Raw genomic sequence first — 21,035 nt, 5'->3', positions numbered from 1 at the left:
ATCCAGTGAGATTTGCTTAGATTACCATTTAACTCAAGGTTAAGTAGTATAGAGTTCAGAAAATGCATTTGTCTCAGGAGACGAAGGCCTGCTCTGCATAATCATTACCATAAGTTGAAAGATGAAACATCAATTTTACAATCTGGCTGTGTTTATTTAAAAAATGTAAAGTACAGTGCAAAAGCATGAATAATTGCTGAAAAATCACATTGCCAGCTCATTTCCTTTAAAATTCTGACAAAAAATAAAAAAGAAATTTTCCCACAATGTGCAAAAAAGACTATTATTTAAAATGTTATTTTATTTAAAATTATTCAGATAGTCTAAAGGAACCCAAAATTAAGCTCATTGAATAATTTATCCAAAGTGCCAATATTGTCTCTAGATACATTAATGTCGTTGCCTTGCCAATTGCCAATCAAAACTGATAAGACATGGTCTAAATCGTTGCAGTACAGAACTTACTCAGGATTTAGGCTATGACACATTGTCTTGTCTTGGTTATTTAGTACTGTCAATTGACTTAAGTCAGGGTAGACACCATATTTATTTGACAAGAATGAAAACAAGGTTTTGAGGGATAGATGTGCAGTGTATTGTTTACCTTGGTGTTGATTGTTAAAGAGCACTTAGTAATTAAAAAAAGAAAATAGGGGCCTGGGTAGCTCAGCAAGTATTGACGCTGACTACCACCACTGGAGTTCGTGAATTCGAATCCAGGGCGTGCTGAGTGACTCCAGCCAGGTCTCCTAAGCAACCAAATTGGCCCGGTTGCTAGGCAGGGTAGAGTCACATGGGGTAACCTCCTCGTGGTCGCTATAATGTGGTTCGCTCTCGGTGGGGCGTGTGGTGAGTTGTGCGTTCATGCCATGGAAAATAGCGTGAAGCCTCCACACACGCTATGTCTCCGCGGTAACGTGCACAACAAGCCATGTGATAAGATACGCGGGTTGATGGTCTCAGACGTGGAGGCAACTGAGATTCGTCCTCTGCCACCCGGACTGAGGCAAGTCACTACGCCACCACGAGGACTTAGAGTGCATTGGAAATTTGGCATTCCAAATTGGGGAGAAAAAGGGGAGAAAAAAAAAAAGGAAAATAAATCAATGGTACTGTTAAAAATATGTTTAAAATCATGTACATGCACATGCGATTGAGAATCCAGTTATACTGGTAGCCTGCATCTCTCTTTTAGTGCTATTAGATCTTAGTGCTGCCTTTGACACCATGGCATAGATCATGACATTTTCTTAGATAGGCTTGAGAATTATGTTGGCATTTGTGGACAGGCATTAGCCAGGTTCAGATCCTATTTATCAGACCACTACCACTTTGTTTGTGTGAATGAGGAACTGTCAGATCAAACACTAGTTAAGTATGGAGTGCCACAAGGTTCTGTATTAGGTCCTCTGCTGTTCTCCTTGTATATGCTTTCCTTAGGAAACATTATCAGAAAACATGGTATTAGTTTTCATTGTATCTTGGTAACCAAGCTGTAATAGGAGACTTTTGCTCACAGAATGAATTAATCTTGGCTGACAGTAAATAGGACAGTCAGTAAACTGTACATTTCTGATTGTAAAACAGCTGACTGTAAAAATGTCTGTGATTCTGCATCCACGCTGCTAAGATGACTGCCGTATCGTCCAGTGCAAAATGAGGAACAAATAGCAACTTTAAATGCAACTTCAAGTAAATTACATTAACAATATGTTTTCTGCAAACTTTCCGGTGGAAAAACCCCCCCAGAAAACTTGGATGTGAAAATTAGACGTGACTGACATTTATCCATATTGAAAGGACTCTACGTCTGTGCCTCACAGCATTGTTTTCATTCTGTCAAATTAAAAAAGGCATCTACCCTGAGTAAGGTCAGGTATAGTGGTGGTGACATAAACACCCTGACTCATTTAGGACAGATTTTAAAACTCACATCCAAAATCTCCTTGTTTGCTCTGGAAGACGTGGCCTCTCGTAAGACCTTAATGGCAACAGGGATCTTCACATTCTCTCCCTCTGGAACCCACAAACCCTGTGAGACACACATATTTTACTTAACAACTCTTGCCACAAACTGGGCAACACCCAGTGTTTTGTAACTGATGAGGCAAATGCTAAAGTATAATGCATACTGGCTGGATCATCTTGAGACAAAGATACATTGAGATAAAAAGGCTCTTGTTTATTTCTTCGACAGATCAATATAGCAACAACTAACTGAACTTGCAGTGCAGAGAAAACTGAAAAGGCTTCAGAGAAGGAAACAGGAATAGCAAGTAGCATATCAGTCTCCCTCCATGTATTTACATACACAACCTTAAAGAGAGATCAGTCACCTTATACACAGTGCCGAAAGCTCCAGAGCCAAGCACTTTGATCTTTTTGAACTCGGTCTCTTTGAGGATGCGCAGCAAGGCTTGGTTGGGGGCTTTGCCGCTGGGGGTCAGAGGCTCCACTAGCTGTAGAGACAAAAATCAGGAAACTGCTCCTCCACACTCAAACACACATCCTGTCCTTGAATGAGCACAGGCTGACATGGATCTGACACTTTTGCCTCAATGACTGTTTTCCATCACAAATTGTCCTACACTATTGACACCACAACTGTAAAATGGCTTTATGGAACTTAAAGAAATAGTTCACCCAAAAATGAAAATTCTGTCATAACTTACCTTCCGTGGAATAAAAAAATAAGATATTTGAAAGAATCTTCATTAAGGTCTTTTCTATAAAACAACAGGTCACAGTGACCACAAAAATGACCATAAAAGTAGTCCATCTGACTCATGCACTATATTCCAAGTCTTTTGAAGCCATTTGATATTTTTTTGTGAGCAACAGACCGAAATTTAAGAAAATATTCATTGATAATCTTCACCTCCACTGAGCTATAAACTTGAGAACAGCTACAATCAAATCATTGAGTCAATCAGCTGAGCTCTGAATACGTCTTATTAGTGAATGAGTTGTTCAATTCTATTTGTAAACCGGATCAACTATTTCATTGAAAAGAACCAGTTCCAATAAATTATTCGTTCACTGATCTGTACTCAAGTTACACCCATCAACAGCTCACTTGTAGGGAAGATTATAATTTAATAAAAACTGTTATGGTGCCTTTTAAAAATATCTTTTTTGGAGCTTGACAGACATGGTCGCTGTATGGAAAAGATCCATGTCAAGATTCTTTAAAAAAAAAAAATCTCCTTTTGTGTTGTACAGAAAAAAATAACAGTTTATGGAGTTGAAAGAACATCAGGGTGACTAAATAATGACACAAAAGTTTCATTTTGGGTGAACTATTTCTTAAATTTATTATGTTTGGCTCTATTATATCCAGCTATTATTCAGAATCTTTTAAACATTTTACTCTTTCTATCAGACACAGAGCTTTTTCTTTATTGCTAGCCTAGATACAGTTTTTGTCTTGTAGTCCAACCTCTCTTTCTTGCAAGAGTCGTCGTAAGGTTCTCTTCCTCTTGATGTGGCGCCTGCGCAGTAGAACAGCCACTCCTAGACCCAGGATAACAAAAGCCAGCAGACTTCCAACCACACCAGCAGCAATCATGGACAAGCCCGAACTGCAGATTAATGAACATTACTTAATTAACAAAAAGCCTACTTGGCTAACAAACAAGTTCAAAGCTGAAGTGTGTAATTTCTGCAACACTAGCATAAACAAATGGAAAAATTGCAAAAATAATGGTTTCCAGAACACTCCCCCACTCTTCAATTAGATGGTAAAACATATTCCCACTCAAAACTTACACCACTGGTTGAGTCAATGTTGCCATGTCAGGATGGTCGCACTGACGCAGCCATGAGTCGGTATTCAGGGCCACTTAATCATTGTCTTATGCCCCTGTTTCACCAACAGCCAAAAGCTTAATGGCCTTGAACCATGAACCGCTACCATCAGAGGCTGTCTGGTGCCACAATGTCAGCACCAAAGCTTTCAAAACAACAGCAGCTCAAAAACCAAAACCAAATAATTTTTATCATAACGAGGCTATATAAACACCCGATGTGGCGATGAGACGCATTCATTTGACAGGCATCTTGTTGTGCAGCGGCTCCAGCTACTTTATTTTCTCTGTCTAATACAATATTTGTAACAAATGTCATATGAAAATTAATCGTTATTAATTTTATGAATTAAAATAATTTCTGACCTGTTCATTAAAACCAGATCGAGTTGACATAAGAAGCTGAATTAAATAACTTATGTTGTTAATGTTGTTATACATACATTTGATGTTAAAATGTTCTCAGAACTTAGAATCTAAACTCCATCCACTTTATTTTCTAAGATAAATTTTTTTTAATTACAAATATCATATGGATGAATTGATTATGAATTGTATTTGTTATAACTTCTATCTGTTGCATCAAAAGCAGCTTGTGATGGCATAAATAAGGCAGACTGAAGTAAATGATTTTAGATGATAAAGCATTTTGCTAAAACTCCTAAGACTTTTAAACTCTTTATTTTTCCTGTCTGTCTAAAATAAATTGATGTTATTTCCAAATATCATATACATAAATGTATTGCTATGAATTTTATTTGTCATAACTTGACAATAAAATTCCATTATGATTTCTTTATGGTTTTTCTCTCTAACCACGCTATCACAGTGGCGTCATCTCTCCCCCACCTTAATGAGAGTAGAGTTGCAACGAAGTGACAAGATCAGGGAAGAAAAGTCATTTTATTGACAGTAAACCATAAAGGAGACGTAGTGTCCCATCCAAAGACACGCCAGCAAATTGTACTGAGAAAAAAATGACCAAAACTGGTCCATTCAATGGTTGAAATGTCTGCTTAAATGGTTATGGTTAAAATGTAACATTTTCTAAAACTTCTAGGGTTTATCCCTGAATTCCCATATACTGTGATAATCAATATTTGTTCTCAGCCAAAATGCCTCCTAATGTTCCATATACCGTATATATATATATATATATATATATATATATATATATATATATATATATATATATATATAGTGTGTGTGTGTGTGTGTGTGTGTGTGTGTGAATATATATATTATATATTATAAATACTGTATATATTGTCTGAATGTACTCAAACACGGAAACTGTTAATTGATCTTTTAATATTCTTAAAGCAGACAACAATTAGTAAATGTCCTTAATATGCCCCAGGAAACAATTAACTAAATGTGAAAATCATAAATAAATAAATAATAATAAAAAGCTACTGGCTGGTCGGGATGCTCAAACACAGTTTTTACACTTTTTTGGGAAAAACAACCTATGAATGGCTTGCTTATAGTTGTCTCTGCATATTCAGATGAGATAGGAGAAAGTATTTTCATGTTTCATGATGTACAAAATAAGCCCATATGGGATTTGTGACAGAAATCAAGAATTTTTCAGCCTATGTAAGGAGCATTTTAATTACCACAGAAGCAAGCCAAGTCTTAACTATCACCAAAATGCAGAATGATACATTTTGTCTGCAAGCGCTTTTCATGTGGAGTTTAAAGGGGCACTTGACGCTGACATTGACACCCTCACACGAATCATGATCACGACTTCACGACTGCTGTAACAAAGCGGATAGCCACAGTCTGCCGCAGATTAATATTGTGGAAGTTTAAGAGATTTAATGGCCATTGCAATGAAAGTGCAATTAGTTAAACTCCCACTTAGACTTTGAGAAATGCTTAATGTTACTTAAATTGGTGATATTTTAGTGCATTTCTATCTTTATACTGTGGAAGGCTTTGTTTGAAAAATGTTATAAAGCATAAAATTGTTCCATATTGTTTTTTTCTTTCCTAAGATGGAAATAAATGCATTCTGACTTAAAGAGAAGTATATATAGTGTCAAATTTCTAGCACTTTCAAAATCTGTGATTAATCAGGGTTAACTACAAAAAATTCAGTGATTAATCACGATTAAAAATTACTTTTAATATTAAAAAACATCATCAATTTTACATGTGCTATTAAAATAAACAAATCTTCCGTTCTCAGACAAGTCAAGATAAACTGCAAAAGTCATTTATAATAAGTATATTTATATCTAAAACATCCTTAAAAAAAAAGATCTGATATGCAAAACAGCTTAACTTATTTTAAACTAAATCACTGTAATTATTATGTATAATAATTATAATGTAATTATTTATATATTTTTGAAAATAATTAAAACAATGTATACATAAATGTATATGGGTAAATAGACATTTATATTTATATCTTAACTGGAAAACAAGACAAACAAAGATACTCTTTAAGAATATGATTACAGTGAGATGTTCTCACTAACATTCAGTGTGATACATTTTATTTCCTTTCTAAAAAAAAAAAAATATATATATATATATATATATATATATACGGTATACCAGTGTTTATGCTGGTTTATGCTGTATTAACGGTAAATGCGTATATATACCTGTATATATATTTAAAAACTGTGATATTGTGTAAAGGAGAAATATAGCTGCTCTACATTATTCTTTCTTCAGTATAATTTATAATATGTGCTTTAAGTAGAATCCCAAACATTTCAAGAAAGATTCACTTCTTACCTTTTGAAATATTTACAGTCTTTCAGATTAGGCCCGGTACATCTGCAAAGTAATGCATAATCTATCAGTCAACTGATACACACTGCAATCCCCAACATACTTCAGCTAAGACTATACAAATAACCATTTCATTCCATTACAATTAAATGAAGCATTATATACGATATCTCGCTCACCCTTGGGTGCAGTTCTCATGACAGGGCTGGCAAACCCTCATCTCATCAGCGTATTTCCAGATGAGTATGTCTTTCTCTCCTGGTACGCCTTGCGGGCAGCGCAGTACACAGTGTGGTCCATCTTTGTAGTTGGCACACAATGTACATTTGTCAGGTCCCTAGACAAAAGATGGCAATTAGATGAGAACAAGCATCATTTTTCAACAGACATTTAAGTGATGTGAATTTAATGATGTGTCTCCAGGAAACTACAGGGACATAAATTTTCTGAGAAGATGCCAGAGTATATTTGTTTGAGAGACTGGTGTGCTGTTCTTAGCTTTTTTAAAATAACAATAAACATGTTTACTGGCATCTAGCTGGGCGTGCTTTTCTTGACTGAAGGCCTGAGATGTTTTGGTGTGACTGTTCAGTGTCATCACATTTGTGGGTATTCATATTATTCATAAGCATGTGTATATTAGGTTTGCATAGACACTGAAATGTACAATATCAACATATTGACAGCATCTAAAACATAAATCGTTTTACGTGTGAACAACTTCAGAAATGTACAACTGTTTACAAATCCTTAGGGGTTCCAAAAATCGGAACTTTCGGAACAATTGTGACAGCACACACACATCAAGAAATTAGTGAGACACACATTAACATTACACCTTAAAGTCGACTGTGTTTTATTTCTATTTCATACCTTGATGATAATGTAACTAAATTCAGCCATACATAGAGTGAAAATTATTATACTTTTAATAGTTTATTAGATTACAGTATATCCCATCTAGATGTCATTTATACATAAATATACCATTAAAAATGTCTTTCTTGTACAAAGTTTCTCCATTAGATGCGCTTATATTTTAGATTGTACTTCTCAGTGTCCATCCAAACATTCCAAAATGTATGTGTAAATGTTACATACAAATATCGATGAATACTAATGAGATCACTCTGGATTGCTAAGACTTACAGGGCCGGTGCAGGTCAGGTTGCCATTCATAAGCAGACACTCAGGATCACATTCAAAGCATGTATTATTGATTTCATATTCACGTGGCTCCCTGTAGAGACAAAAATGTATTTTGGTCAAAGCAGTCAAACAGTCAGTAGAAAAGAATGGTTTATTTTGCAAGAATGACTACAGTAGCTGAATGTACAATATCCTGGTTATTACATGGCTACTTATTTAATAAATACATAAATGGACTTGAAATGTTGATTATTTTATTATTTGAGAAGTGAGCACAGACTAGAGACATGAAACTGGCACAGCTATGTAAGCCGACTGTCTTTAGTTAGTTTAGCGATCATTATATAAAAATATCTGAGTACAGAATGTGAATCAAGAATTCCAGACAGCTGTGTAATAAAAAAAAAATAATAATTCCACTTAAAATGCTCTATTTTTGTGAGTGTGCAAAACGCAACGCTATGCACTACAACGTGCACTACATCTTATTCAATAATAATTCTAAGCGCAATTTTTGTGCCAGTGCAAAGCGCAAGTGGGCATGGGTGGGAGTGTTTGTGCTACAGTGGGTGCACTGTATGGTAATAAAGTGGCGCAAAGCGCAATTTGCTATTTTCAGCGCAAAGTCTAAAATGGAGATTCTACCAGCAGGTGGTAATAAAGTTCATGTCCAAACTCTGAAAATATAGTGGAACATCAAATTATGTCCATTTTATGAAACAAATATTTAAGAGATTTGTGTTAAACTATCTTTAGGTCATGGTTTATTTTTCAATTATTTGTATTATGTTTATATTTACAATTGTATTTATGATCTAATTTGTATTGGTGTTTTTCAACCTGTTGTCATAGATTTTTAAGTCTGCAAAGGATGGAAGAAGTTGGAGAGAATAAAATGGTTTGGTTTGAAGTGGAATTTGAATTTATAAATATTTTTGGTTTAATTTTTTCTTGTTTCAATAAATTAATTTTTTCCTTATCAAAATCGACCAATAGAAGTAGAGTGCATTCCGATGCAATCACTGTTAATACTAGCAATGGTTTGTGTGTCAGAAAACTATATTTTCCATGCGTATAAAAGGAGCATGCCACTGTCATAGACACCTGACATTTAACAAGGACGCAGTTAAGGCACAAAAGAACGTAAGTCCATATTTCATTGTAAATATTATTTAATTTCATTCATAAATGTACACTGCATACAGTCCATTTACACTACCAACGTGCTTTCTTTGTTTACATCGCTGGTGCTTGACAGGGAATGGACTATATAATAGGACAATGTCTGTGTCAGAGAAGAACCTCAGGATTAAATTGCACTTGACCCAGTCCATTAGCGTTTTGCGCACACAAATTTGCCAAACCCACTTGCGCCTAGACTTAGCGCATGTTTGCACGAAAATAAAAAAACTTCCCAGCCATACCCACTGACTTTGCATGTATAACTAATGACATAGTGCTGCGCCTAGCGCTAGTGCTCTTAAAATAGGGCCCAAAATCTCTCTCATTGCTCATCATATGAATTCAAATTTGTACGTTTGAAAATGGATAAACTGATATGGTCTAACAGGGCTCACTCACCCAGTCAGCAGGCTGCACGAAGCGACGCAGCGATTTTTACGGCTATAATGTTTACAGTTGAAGCACATAGTGGGGCCAGGACCCCAGCAACCTTCAGAGGTACACAGCTCATCGCAGGTGCTGTTCTGATTGACTGGAGCACATACAGATAAATAAGACATCAAAACACACTTTTTTTTTTTTTTTTTTAAATCAACCATATTTTCAAGTGTATACAAATCAATACATGGGTAGTTGATGGTCCATTATCAACATCAAGAAGATGTAAGGGACTAGGTAGATGAGGTAGAAATAGCTCCTTAACATAGCAATTGCAGGTTACCACTTTTTACAGTGTAGTTGTTGTAACTGGATATTATTGTGATGATCCTTTACCACAAGTGGCAGCATCAGCATTAAGTGACATTTTGACGGTCTGTTGTTGGGATTTGAAGAGACGAGTCCAGTGGTAAGGACTGGTGTAGCAGAGATGCTCATTCTGAGTGATGGCCACATCACCATCACTGATCTCCCTCAGAGAGTGAAGGCCGAGGTGTGTGATGGAGGTCTTGCTGACGGCAAAGCTGAACGTTCCCCTGTGGGAGTAGAAAGGAGAAATAATGAAGGAACGGAAATGTCACCACAGACAAGCCATACTCAACAAAGTGAGTAATTTAAAAGCAGCTCCCAAATGTGTAGTAGGCCGTAATCTTTCATAATGTTCTAGAAATGTGAAAATTAACATTAACACACTGCTGACATGAAGTCTTTTCCTTTTATATCTTAATGAATGTCCTATATGATTGATTGATTGACATTAATTATCACCCTCACTGTATCACAATGAGGCAATCACTGCATAACTACACTTAATTTATTTATTTTTTTACCATGGTATTACACATTTTTTGATATGGTACTCTGGTAATACCATGTTTTTTATGAACACTACCATTAAGGTAATAACATATTTTTTTGTGAAGTACCTTGGAGTACCATGTAATCACCATGGTATGGGAATATAATATTCATTCAGTACCATGGTATACAGTGGTTTTTAAAAGTCCACAGTTTTTCTAATTTAATACAGGTTTTTTATTCATTATCAGGAATAACAATTTGAGTGAATTGAATTTGTTTTAATTAATTTCAGAATTTCTTTGTATTTGGTACAGTATGTCCCCCTTTTGCTTTCATGACAGCATGCACTTATTGGCATGAACTCCACAAGTTTGATCTGATCTGATCATCTACGATATTCCAGCATGATTTGAGAATGTTCCAAAGAGCATCCTGTGTGCCTCAATGGAAGCAAGGAAATCTGACCATTTGTACAGAGTTAACATGATCAATGTCACAAATTTGCTTAATTAGAGACCTAAAAACAGTGATGGGTAATTTACCTAAAAGTAATCCACTACAAATTCCCTAAAATTATAATCAGATTACTTTACTGATTACTTCATTGAAAACAAAATCACATTACTAATTACTTTACTTTTAAATTACTTTCTAAAACACTTGTCTAGAGCTGTCAGAATTAACGTGTTAACCCATGCAATTAATTAAAAAAGTTTATTACACGGCGGACTGGAATACTCTATTCTGATTGGTCAATGGTGCCATAGTGGTCTGTTAATGCTCTGTAACCACCGCAGCTCCATGTATCAGACCGCTCATCTGGGTCCTTGCGAGCCGTCTCTCTTGCTTCTTTGATCACTGTGCGATCTCTTCGAGTAAGGTAATAAAATATTTTCAACTCAAATCAATGTTTAATGTCCATTTATTTGTTAACTTGGCAAGTAGTATTGTAATAGCCTCGATAATAAGACGGCAGATGGACATTTTCACAAAAACATTATCAACAGAAAACTCTAATGCAAACCGGAGGTTGATTTCAGCTGTTCAGCTATTTATTTCTTCTCAAATAATTACACAATTTCAATGCAAATCAAAGTGTCATGTCCATTTATTTGTTTATTTGGCAAGTAGTCTTATAATAGGCAGCTGGTTGTTATCACAAAATAAACCCATCCAGGGTGATACAAGACCCCTCTGCTTCGTGTCAAGGTCCTGATCACCCTGTCAGGGTTTATTGTTATTATAACAACCGGCTGACAGTACATTATCCCTTACTTAACGCTTAATCCTGATTAACAAATTGTTGGGAGGGCTGAAACTTTGTAATGTGTCCACCCGGAGTCATTACACTGACGAACACACCACAAACACACACAACAGAGCTTCCCTGTCAGTGATAAAATGATGGAGAAAGGAGCTCTTAGCACTAGTTTGATGTATAAAACAAGCCCATATGGGATCTGTGTAAGGTGCATTTTAATTACCACAGAAGCACGCCAAGTCTTAACTATCACAAAAACGTAGAATGAGACATTTTTTTGTCTGTAAGCATGAGTTCAAAGCGGCGATTGACTGTGCCGTTGACGCTGAGACGTGAATCATGAACGCAGCTTCCCGATTGCTGTAACAAAGCGGATAGCCACAGTCTGCTAGCTGATTATTATTGTGGAGGATGACAGTTTAAGGGATTTAATGCCCATTGCAATGAATATGCAACATATGGGGAGACTAGTTCTTTCAATTAGTCAAACTCGCAGTTAGATTTTTGGAAACGTTTAATGTTACTTGGTGCTGTTTTAGTGCATTTCTGTCTTTATACTGTGGAAGGCTTTGTTTGGAAAATGTTAATAAAGCATTATATTGTTTCATATTGTTTTGTTTTCTCTCCTAAGATGGAAATAAATGCATATTGACAGAAAAATAAGAATATATGGTGTCAAATTTCCGCATTTTCAAAATCTGCAATTAATCGCGATTAACTAAAAAATTATTAGCTTAATCGCGATTACATTTTTTTATCGTCTGACAGCACTACACTTTAATTTTTTTTACACAACAAATACAAAATGTCTATTTTCTCCTTGTTCATTGCCGCACACCCTTCAGCTGTCACAGAAACGGAAACAGACGTACATTTAAACATATAAATTCAAATTTGTATTTGTATTACACATCATTTTTGTATATTTGTAACCCAAGTAATGTACTTAAAAGTAACTTCTTTCACTGAAAGTCAGTAACTGTAATCTGATTACAAGAATTTTAAATGTTATGTGTTACACTTCTTTTTGGTCCTTAAAAGTAATTAGATTACTGTAACTTACTTTGTAATCCAATTACACCCAACACTGTCTAGAAATATTGCAGAATCTTAAATGTTTTTATTTTTAATTATTGATTTTATGTCATAAAATTTTCTTGTTTGAACTTTTTCTTACTGTTTATTTCCAGGTTTCAATGTGGTATCATACTTTTGAACCTAATTGTATATCAGAATATCATGCTATTACTATCTGTTACATCACTGTACTCTGCTCCTTCCACAGTATGTTTTCTTAAGGGAATGTAAAGAGTAAAAAGAACTTGAACTGTAGAAACTATATTGGATCAAACTGACAGAGAGAGCCATTAAAGAAAGTGGTGAGTCTCTCTGACAAGAAAATGTGTTGTTTGTGTCTTGTCATTGATAAAACCACAAATTCAAGACTCATAATAGATGCTACAACAAAGGCTGTGCATCAAAGAAAGATGTTTACCAGCTTTAAAATGCTTCTGAAATTTTTTTTCTTTATCGGACTGTTAGCTTACAGCTGTCTGGTGCGTCCACGAATGACCTCCAGGTTTTCAAAAGGGCTCAGGGATGACATGCTTTTCGGCCACATCTGAATTACCAGGTAGCCTTTGAGTTGGGAGAAGAGGAAGATCTTCAGTGGGGTTTGTGGAGACTCTAAACGTCTCATTCATTACAGCAGTGAATTCACTTCATCAAATTATCAATAATTGATCTGCAGAAACCCCTCAAACACCAAAGACTATACAAAACAACTTTTGTAAAACTCCACAGCATTCTCACCAGTGATTTCTTTAACAGTTTTGAATATACTGAGCTTGGCAGGGTCCATTCCTGGCGTTTTAGTATGTTGGTCACTGCAAAAAATCAACAATAATTTGATTGGCAAGTCCCAACAAGTCATCATAATAACAATGACTTCAAAGAGTTTGTGAATGATATGGTTCAATCACACAATCTCAATGGTTAGCAGCAACTGTCCAAAATTGGAGAACAAAAAAGAAAGAAAGAAATTTAATGTAACTAAGCATTGTGCAATAATTTATTTGAAACACTGATCCTTCTCACCCTTTGAATGTTGTGTCGAGGATTGCAACACCTCCACTGATTTTTGTGCAGTTCTCAAAGGAGTCGATGTTGCTGGCATTGATTGACAGGACAGTGGCCAGAGGCCCCATTCCCAGCCCATTGCAAACTAGAGGGATGGTAACACACAAATAAAACATTAACTCCAACTCTTTTATCAGTTAAAGATTTAGCTGTGAAGGTGATATTACATTTTCAAAGAGGCTATAAGTTGGTTTAGTTTTGACAAAATTATGGAAACATTGAGGAAGACAAAACTATTCTGAAAAACTAACGATCACTAACAGACACTCATGGAACATGGATACCACAAGCAGTTGAAGGTCATTGTTGAAAACGCCTTCACAACCCATTCACATTTTAACGCAGTTGATTTTATCCATCAGGAATTGACTAAATGCAAGTATGTAGTCGGTTGTGTAGGATTGACGTATCTTATCTCGACATCCCAAAAGTAACTCTTCTTTCTTTAAACTATGATTATTTGCTAGTAATACTGTTACCTCAATTGCATTGCAGTGACACCTAGGGGTGTGGATGCAGCATCATTCAAAATCAATAGCTTTCTCTTACAGATGCTATTTTAGAAATTCACTATTCATGGTCAGCCATGATTAATTCCATCCAATAATAGAGCAGTTACTGAGATTAATCGAGTAGTTTTTGACTGGTCATGTGATCTCAACATGGCAGCCCCCATGAGGAAACCCTCTCCACGTAGAATAAAACTGCTTTTATAAGGTTACTGATATGACTGGAGCCTTCATTTCATGTGAGTGGTCCTGATTTTATACATATGTTTCAAAATTACTATTAATTTATTTTGGTGTAAAACTTTTTTAATGAGGAAAAAATTACTGAGTGCACCTTTAAAATTACTGCTTTAACTATTGGAGAGACATTAGAAAGGCTGCATTACCTGTAATAGTAACCTAAATAGCTAAATTGACTATAAGTAAATATTTATCTAGGCCTAGGTTACATCAGCCGAAAAGGAAAATTGAAGCTAAACATTTTTTCCCTTTTGGAATAACGTACACTGACGAATAGTGCACAATAAGACCAGGAACATGAATTAAGAAAGTAAATAGGGTCAATTCCGATATCATGTTGACTTACTGTAGATTTATTGCTTAAAACTTTTATGTTTTGTTTGTTTTTATTGAAATACTGATGCAATGCAATGCAACCCAATTCACCAAAAAGTCAATAGTATTGTATTCTCAACCAGCACTGTCAACTGTACCTTTTGGACACAGGCCATCACACTTCTTGCATTTCCGAACTCCACCCTCATCCACCTCTGAGGTGCCAACACTGCATGTTCTCACACATGCCCCATGGTCTGTCACAACATAGTTGTCTGCAAAGAGACGTCAAATCAACAGTCACTCTATAGAGTCATTAACCACAACTAAGTGAAACGGCATACAAAATCTGATTTGTCTGAACAGAGTCTTAGTATCTTTCACCATGAAAAAGTAACATGTTAATAAGGATTCCCTGAACGCACTCAGTCGTTTTGATTCAGGCATGATTGCGAGCCTTACGTGGGCATTTCTTGACGCATCTTGCCCCAAAGCTATACTTCCCATCTGGGTTGGGAGCAAGCTGGTGGGTGTTGGGGTCATAGAGCATGAGACGCGGACATGCGTCCTTACATGTCTCTTCATCCTGGAAGTCTTTACAAGCCTGCAGTGCACAAGCACACAAAACATTTCCCATGAGCACACTAGTCCAATACAGAAAGCTTTTCACTGCCCTTGAGGTCACATTTACTGAAGCTGTGCACTTTATTGCCAATGAATGTTTCACTGTAATATTGAGGATATGTCTTATATCCTGCATAATGTCTGTCTGTCAATCTATCTATCTAGGTTTGGGTACAAAGGATGTTTTTTAAATCGACTGACACACATGCACTTTTGCACATTTGCAAATGAGTTTTCACCCTAAAAATAAGTTTAAAGGGATTATTAAATCTCAATTGATCTGATTTCACAGAATGTGTTCCCAACCAGTAGATATTGAAGTACTTCAGTACTTTTTAAACCCTCAGACCAAGAGGTTATAGTAGGAGATTTCTTAGGGGGATTACTGTAAAGTGGAGGTTCCTAGGGATTTTAACAGGGACAGAAATTATATGAATGCCCAGAAGGATACTAATAAGGGAACTTCTTTGATTCCATTGATTAGTTTATTTTCACCAAAGGCTGGGAAATTGAACTCTGTTGTTAAGACCCATTTTCAGCAGTCACAGAACAGACATGAAGCTTTGAGACCCTTTAAGGTTATATCAGCTTTTAGAAGAAATCAAAATGTAAAAGATATGTTAGTACATGCTCGTTTTATATAACATTCTGCTTACAAACCTAAGTGATTGGTAAAGATTTCCGCTCTCACATAGAGAATTTCATAGCGGAATTATCTCACTTAATCGACCGCCTGTTGCTTTCGATATCTGCGATATCTAAAGTGGCACATAACTGCTGGTCAGTTTCCCAAAGCCAAATCCACACCTTAACGATAAGTGAAATGTAAAAAACTGACTCTAGATTAGTGGTTGCGGATAACATCTTCCGACATCACTTGCTGCATTCATGAACAGAGAAAAAAGCTATAAATGATTGTACATTAGAAAAAAACGTTTTCTTAAATGAAGGCAGTGTAATTCGTGAATTAAACATTTTTTATTTGTTCTGGGATCATTAAACATGATTTCATCTAATATATACAGTATTGGACAAAATCTCACTTTATGCAGGACAGATTTTTTTATTTGTTAAATCCATGGTTAAACCCTGGGGTACACATAAAGAGCGCATGCACAACACATGATCGTTTGACGCATATAAAGTCCACATTCACTTTATGTTTGATGACTTGTTTACAGTAAATAAAGGTAATTATAACTGAATTTTTTTTTAAGGCATTATTTGAAAATGTTCAAAGACATATGTGCTAACAGATAAATATTTGACTAATTACAAATGATATGGAAGGTCTGGTAGACCTGATTATCTAACAGTCATTGTAAACCATTACAAAATAAATTTTAGCGAAAATTCAGCGAGATTTTATATACTAAAACACAACAATACAATCACATAATTTCAGATGTGTACGTTACTAAGCATTTGATAACTGAATAAATGTCGGCCTATAGCCTATCCTATATTTCACCCAGAGGGGCACTGTCCTCAGCCATGTGTGCAAAGGGGCAGTTGCTCGGGCCAGTGTAGCCACCCTAATGTGTATGTGCCCGGAAAGAAGTATACTACAGAGACATTTCATGTTGAAGCGGGATTTGAGCAAACTTTTTTTTTTTACCGGTGAGCGTGAACGGTACTTGAGCGGAGCATTCGCTTGGGCCATGAGCGGTTCAGCGCAGTACATGCGCATGGAGCGGGTTATTGGCCGGAGTGTCACACCACTCCGCTCACATGCCCTGAAGCCATCCATCCATCCATCCATCTATCTATCTGAAGTAAAATCACTGTAATGTATGACCTCTTGTGGCTTATTGCTTTATTAACACATCCTGTTTATAATATCACAGTTACTGTGATATTGTCATTACATACAGTACATATTTATTACATATTGAGCTATGATGTCTTGCTCTCAATATTACCCTTGAACAAGTTCAGTTAATATATCCAAACCCATTCTCTAAGTGCCACTTGACGTTTGCGTGTGGTTCTCACCAGGCAGTCTGTTGGTTTGGGTCCAGTGCAGCCAGCTGCACAGTGCTCATTACAGCAGTCAATGGGTTTGGGTCCCTTACACCTCCCAGAGCACTGCTCGGCACAGATCACCTTAGTCACTACACACACACACACACACACACATGGAGGAGGAACTGAACTGTCTGTGTTTGTTGAGGTTAGCAGGCTTTGATGAGCGCTGCTAACAGACACTTTTGAACAGTAAAACAATTAGAGAGTTTTCAAAAAAATTCATTTAGAGGTCATATAGTGCTTTTTCAGGAGCATTGTGGAATATAAACAAAGCATCAACTATATAAACCAAACTTAACCCAGGGGTAACAATTACCCTGGGTTAACAATTACCAGTCTCTAACTTTTAAAACATTTTCATTGTTTAAGGATTATTATATATATATATATATAAAAAAAAAAAACTTCTAAAGATTGTTTTCAATTATTCAGTGTGACCTCAAAAGTTCAGTCACTTAAGTAGTTTAGGAGCATTTACATGTTTGGCAGTTTTGGGGGCCGGGGGCCCAACAGGAACCATTGTAACAGCTTGGGTCACACTTCATACCTGTGGGAGATAAGATACCACACTCTTTTTCAAATTATAATAATTATTAAGTTGGTAATTAGTAACAATCAGAAATGCTCTGGAAAGACATACAGCCTCTTTCATTGCTTGGTATCGGCGCTTCGATTTTAGGAAGACTTCTCATGTTGAGAATGTCAGTCCACTGGATGGTCTCCACGTTACATAAATGATTGTTGTGGGCAAATTTTACTCCACCCTTCAGGATTTCTAGGGAAAGAATAAACAGTGTTTATGTCAAACTGACAGTGTTTGAACAATGCCTTTATGCATGGTGAACTTCACTAAGAGTATGCCAAAAATTTATGAAATATAGGAAAAATATTTGAAATATTGGGCATGAGCATTAATGAATGCTGTTAAATTAGGAGCATGGTTAAATCCACTTTATATAACCACATACGAGTTAAGCTAGTCAGTGGCAACTCTTTGACGCCTTGTCCAATGCGGTTGTTGGAGTTTTGCAGGAAAGCCAGGGCATATTTGTCCTCATAAAGGGAGTGGCCACGGATGATGCGCAGATTCTCAAGCGGGATACTGGGGGCTGTGTTGATCGCAATGAGAACATAGCCGCCAACTTCTTGGATGCTCTAAAAATCAGAAAAACACCAAATACTGTTAAACATAAAACTCAATAACCCTACACTATTTAACTAACCATACCTAAAAAGAAATAGTATTATATTATATTATATTTAGGACTGTCAATTTAATGCATTAATGTAGTGCGATTAATTATATAACAAATAGCACTTTAAAAAAATATACACAATTAATCATGCCCCCTGATGTGTACATAAATTCCATAATAAAAGTCCAGATTTTCCTAACATACGAGCTGCAAGTGGGCGGAGAGATCATCCAATGTTCGTTACGTATGAGAGACGGTTGTAGAGGCATTGTCAGCAACCGAAATCACTAACTTTTTCAAGCTTGAAGTACATCTGTATTTACGAGCCGCATCAATAAGTGGCAGCACGCCTAAACAAACCTCACAAGCAGCGCAGCAACAGGATGAGAACCGCTCACTGAGGAAGCACAACAGAGTACAGGAATCTTGAGACGTGATTTTCAAAGTTTCCACTACTTTTGACTTGACACAGTGTAATAATGACAGACTGGAGAAGGCTGGAACCAATTGCAGCTTTTAATGAAAACACTAGAGATAAATATCTTTATTTGGGGGCCTTTCGCAGCAAATAATGATGTATGCAATTAATTGCGGTTAATTCGATTATTTATTTGGCATGCCATGTAATTAATTCGATTTAAAAAAAATTATCTACATTTTTTTATATTATTTTATATTATATTTATAAACATTTTAATCTAATAAACTGTATATTATATTATATTATATTAAAAAACAATTTGTTGAGTAAATTATTGATGTGACACATAATACAAAAAAACAGCAATGTAATTTTTTCAAACTTTAACTTCAATTTAATATAACAATTGTGAAGTAATAATGAAAAAGCAGTGTTTTTATTCAGTAACATGCTTCTCACGTACCCTGAGGAAGGACAAGTCATGTTTTTCTCTCATGTACGTAATCTCCAGGTTTTCCAGAATCACTGTGCAGTTGCTGTACATCTTCACTAATTTCTGATAATGGTCATCCACAGGTCCCAGCTGTGATAGTTTGTTGTTTGCTCCCTGACATACTGAAATGACAAAAAAAAAAAAAAAAGAAGCGACAATTAAACCAACCTGAGACACTTACGGAACAGTACAATAAAGGTAAAACAGACAGAAGCTTCATGTGATTATGTTTTTTACAGAAATGGTAGTAGTAGCAAACAAATTAATCAATATATAATGAATATTTACAGCCCCTTTACTAAGTTTTGAACCTAACAGTTTGTTTGTTTGTTTGTTTGTTTGTTTTGCTTTTATTTCTGTAAAACCTGCAAATTCAAATAGTTATAAAATTTCAACTATCTGAAGCAATATGATAAGTGTGGGTGAGAAACAGATCAATATGTAAGTCCTTTTTTTACTATAAATTCTTCTCCCTGGCCAGTAGGTGGCAATATGCACAAAGAATGCAAATCTCCAAAAACAAAAGAAGAAGAACGTAAAAGTGAAAGTGGAGATTGATAGTGAAAAAGGATTTAAATATTGATCTGTTTCTCACCCACACTTATCATATCACTTCTGAAGATATAGATTTAACCACTGGAGTTTTATGGATTACTTTTATGCTGCGTTTATGTCGTTTTTGAGCTTCAAAATCTTGGTACCAATTCACCTGCATTGTGAGGATCTACAGAGCTGAGATATTCTTCTAAAAATCTTTATTTGTGTTCTGCAGAAGAAAGAAAGACATACACGTCTGGGATGTCATGAGGGTGAGTAAGTGATGGGAGTTTTAAAATTTTTGGGTGAACTAACCCTTTAAGTAACAGTTACAGTCTTGAGTCATCTTGTGTATGTCTCTCTGAAGTTGGCACCTTTAGATTGTGGAATTTTGGCACATTCTTCAATGCAAATTTGCTCCAGATCTACCAAATTCAATGGAGTGCTTATGTGGCGTCTGCTATTTTCAGGAACAGACCACAGATTTCATTGGGATTTTTTACTCTGGCTGAACCATTCCATTATATTAAAACAATAATAAAATGATTACAATAATTAAACTGAAAGCGCTAGAGGCCAGAGCCAATCTGGGGCATGTAGGTGTCTTTTACAGCTAATGAATTAATCAGAATTCAGTGTAGGTGGGCGTTTTTTTAAAGTGCTGTGAGCAGAAAAACTCAGTGGTAGGCCAAGGTAAACAGTGCTTATGGCAGAGAACTGCTCTGAATCGTTAGAGTACACACTCTTTCTCACACTCAATACATTTACTCAATATGGTCTATATTGCAGTAGAAATGCTACGATTCTGAATAAGGAAGCAAAAGTACAATAAATAAAATAAAAGGATAGGTAAGAACTGCAGTCCAATACATAATTATGAACTAGAAAAGACAGAATTTCTGTTTTCCATCTTAAAATGTGAAGTGGCTTTTGATGCAGTGCTCAAAATTAGTAGGAAATAAGTTCCAGTCATTACAATCAGAAAACATTATTAGGAAATAATTGGACCCACTTTATATTAGGTGGCCTTAACTACTATGTTCTTAACCATTTGATACAATGTGCTTATTATGTACATACATGTTGTTGCATTGTAATTACATTTAAAGTACCTGCATTTAATAACATTTGTAGTTACACTG

The 21,035-nt window shown here is 35.8% G+C and overlaps 1 protein-coding gene across 1 annotated transcript in view; it reads right to left on the bottom strand.

The window, feature by feature from the left end:
* LOC127442004 (epidermal growth factor receptor-like) overlaps positions 1-21,035 on the bottom strand; it is an 85,356-nt gene that overhangs the window by 14,411 nt on the left and 49,910 nt on the right. The window contains exons 2-19 of the mRNA XM_051699635.1: positions 19,327-19,478; positions 18,215-18,401; positions 17,887-18,021; positions 17,725-17,793; positions 17,214-17,332; positions 15,057-15,198; positions 14,753-14,869; positions 13,489-13,615; positions 13,204-13,277; positions 12,939-13,029; positions 9,666-9,865; positions 9,291-9,423; positions 7,710-7,800; positions 6,740-6,897; positions 6,564-6,605; positions 3,440-3,581; positions 2,337-2,459; positions 1,934-2,032 (exon numbers count right to left, since the gene is read on the bottom strand). Coding sequence (XP_051555595.1) covers positions 1,934-2,032; positions 2,337-2,459; positions 3,440-3,581; positions 6,564-6,605; positions 6,740-6,897; positions 7,710-7,800; positions 9,291-9,423; positions 9,666-9,865; positions 12,939-13,029; positions 13,204-13,277; positions 13,489-13,615; positions 14,753-14,869; positions 15,057-15,198; positions 17,214-17,332; positions 17,725-17,793; positions 17,887-18,021; positions 18,215-18,401; positions 19,327-19,478 — 2,201 coding nt within the window. The remainder of the gene's footprint in view (positions 1-1,933; positions 2,033-2,336; positions 2,460-3,439; positions 3,582-6,563; positions 6,606-6,739; positions 6,898-7,709; positions 7,801-9,290; positions 9,424-9,665; positions 9,866-12,938; positions 13,030-13,203; positions 13,278-13,488; positions 13,616-14,752; positions 14,870-15,056; positions 15,199-17,213; positions 17,333-17,724; positions 17,794-17,886; positions 18,022-18,214; positions 18,402-19,326; positions 19,479-21,035) is intronic.

The sequence above is a fragment of the Myxocyprinus asiaticus genome, chromosome 6 (genome assembly GCF_019703515.2).
Source record: "Myxocyprinus asiaticus isolate MX2 ecotype Aquarium Trade chromosome 6, UBuf_Myxa_2, whole genome shotgun sequence".
Taxonomy (NCBI): domain Eukaryota; kingdom Metazoa; phylum Chordata; class Actinopteri; order Cypriniformes; family Catostomidae; genus Myxocyprinus; species Myxocyprinus asiaticus.
This window is presented reverse-complemented; position numbering and strand designations above follow the sequence as displayed.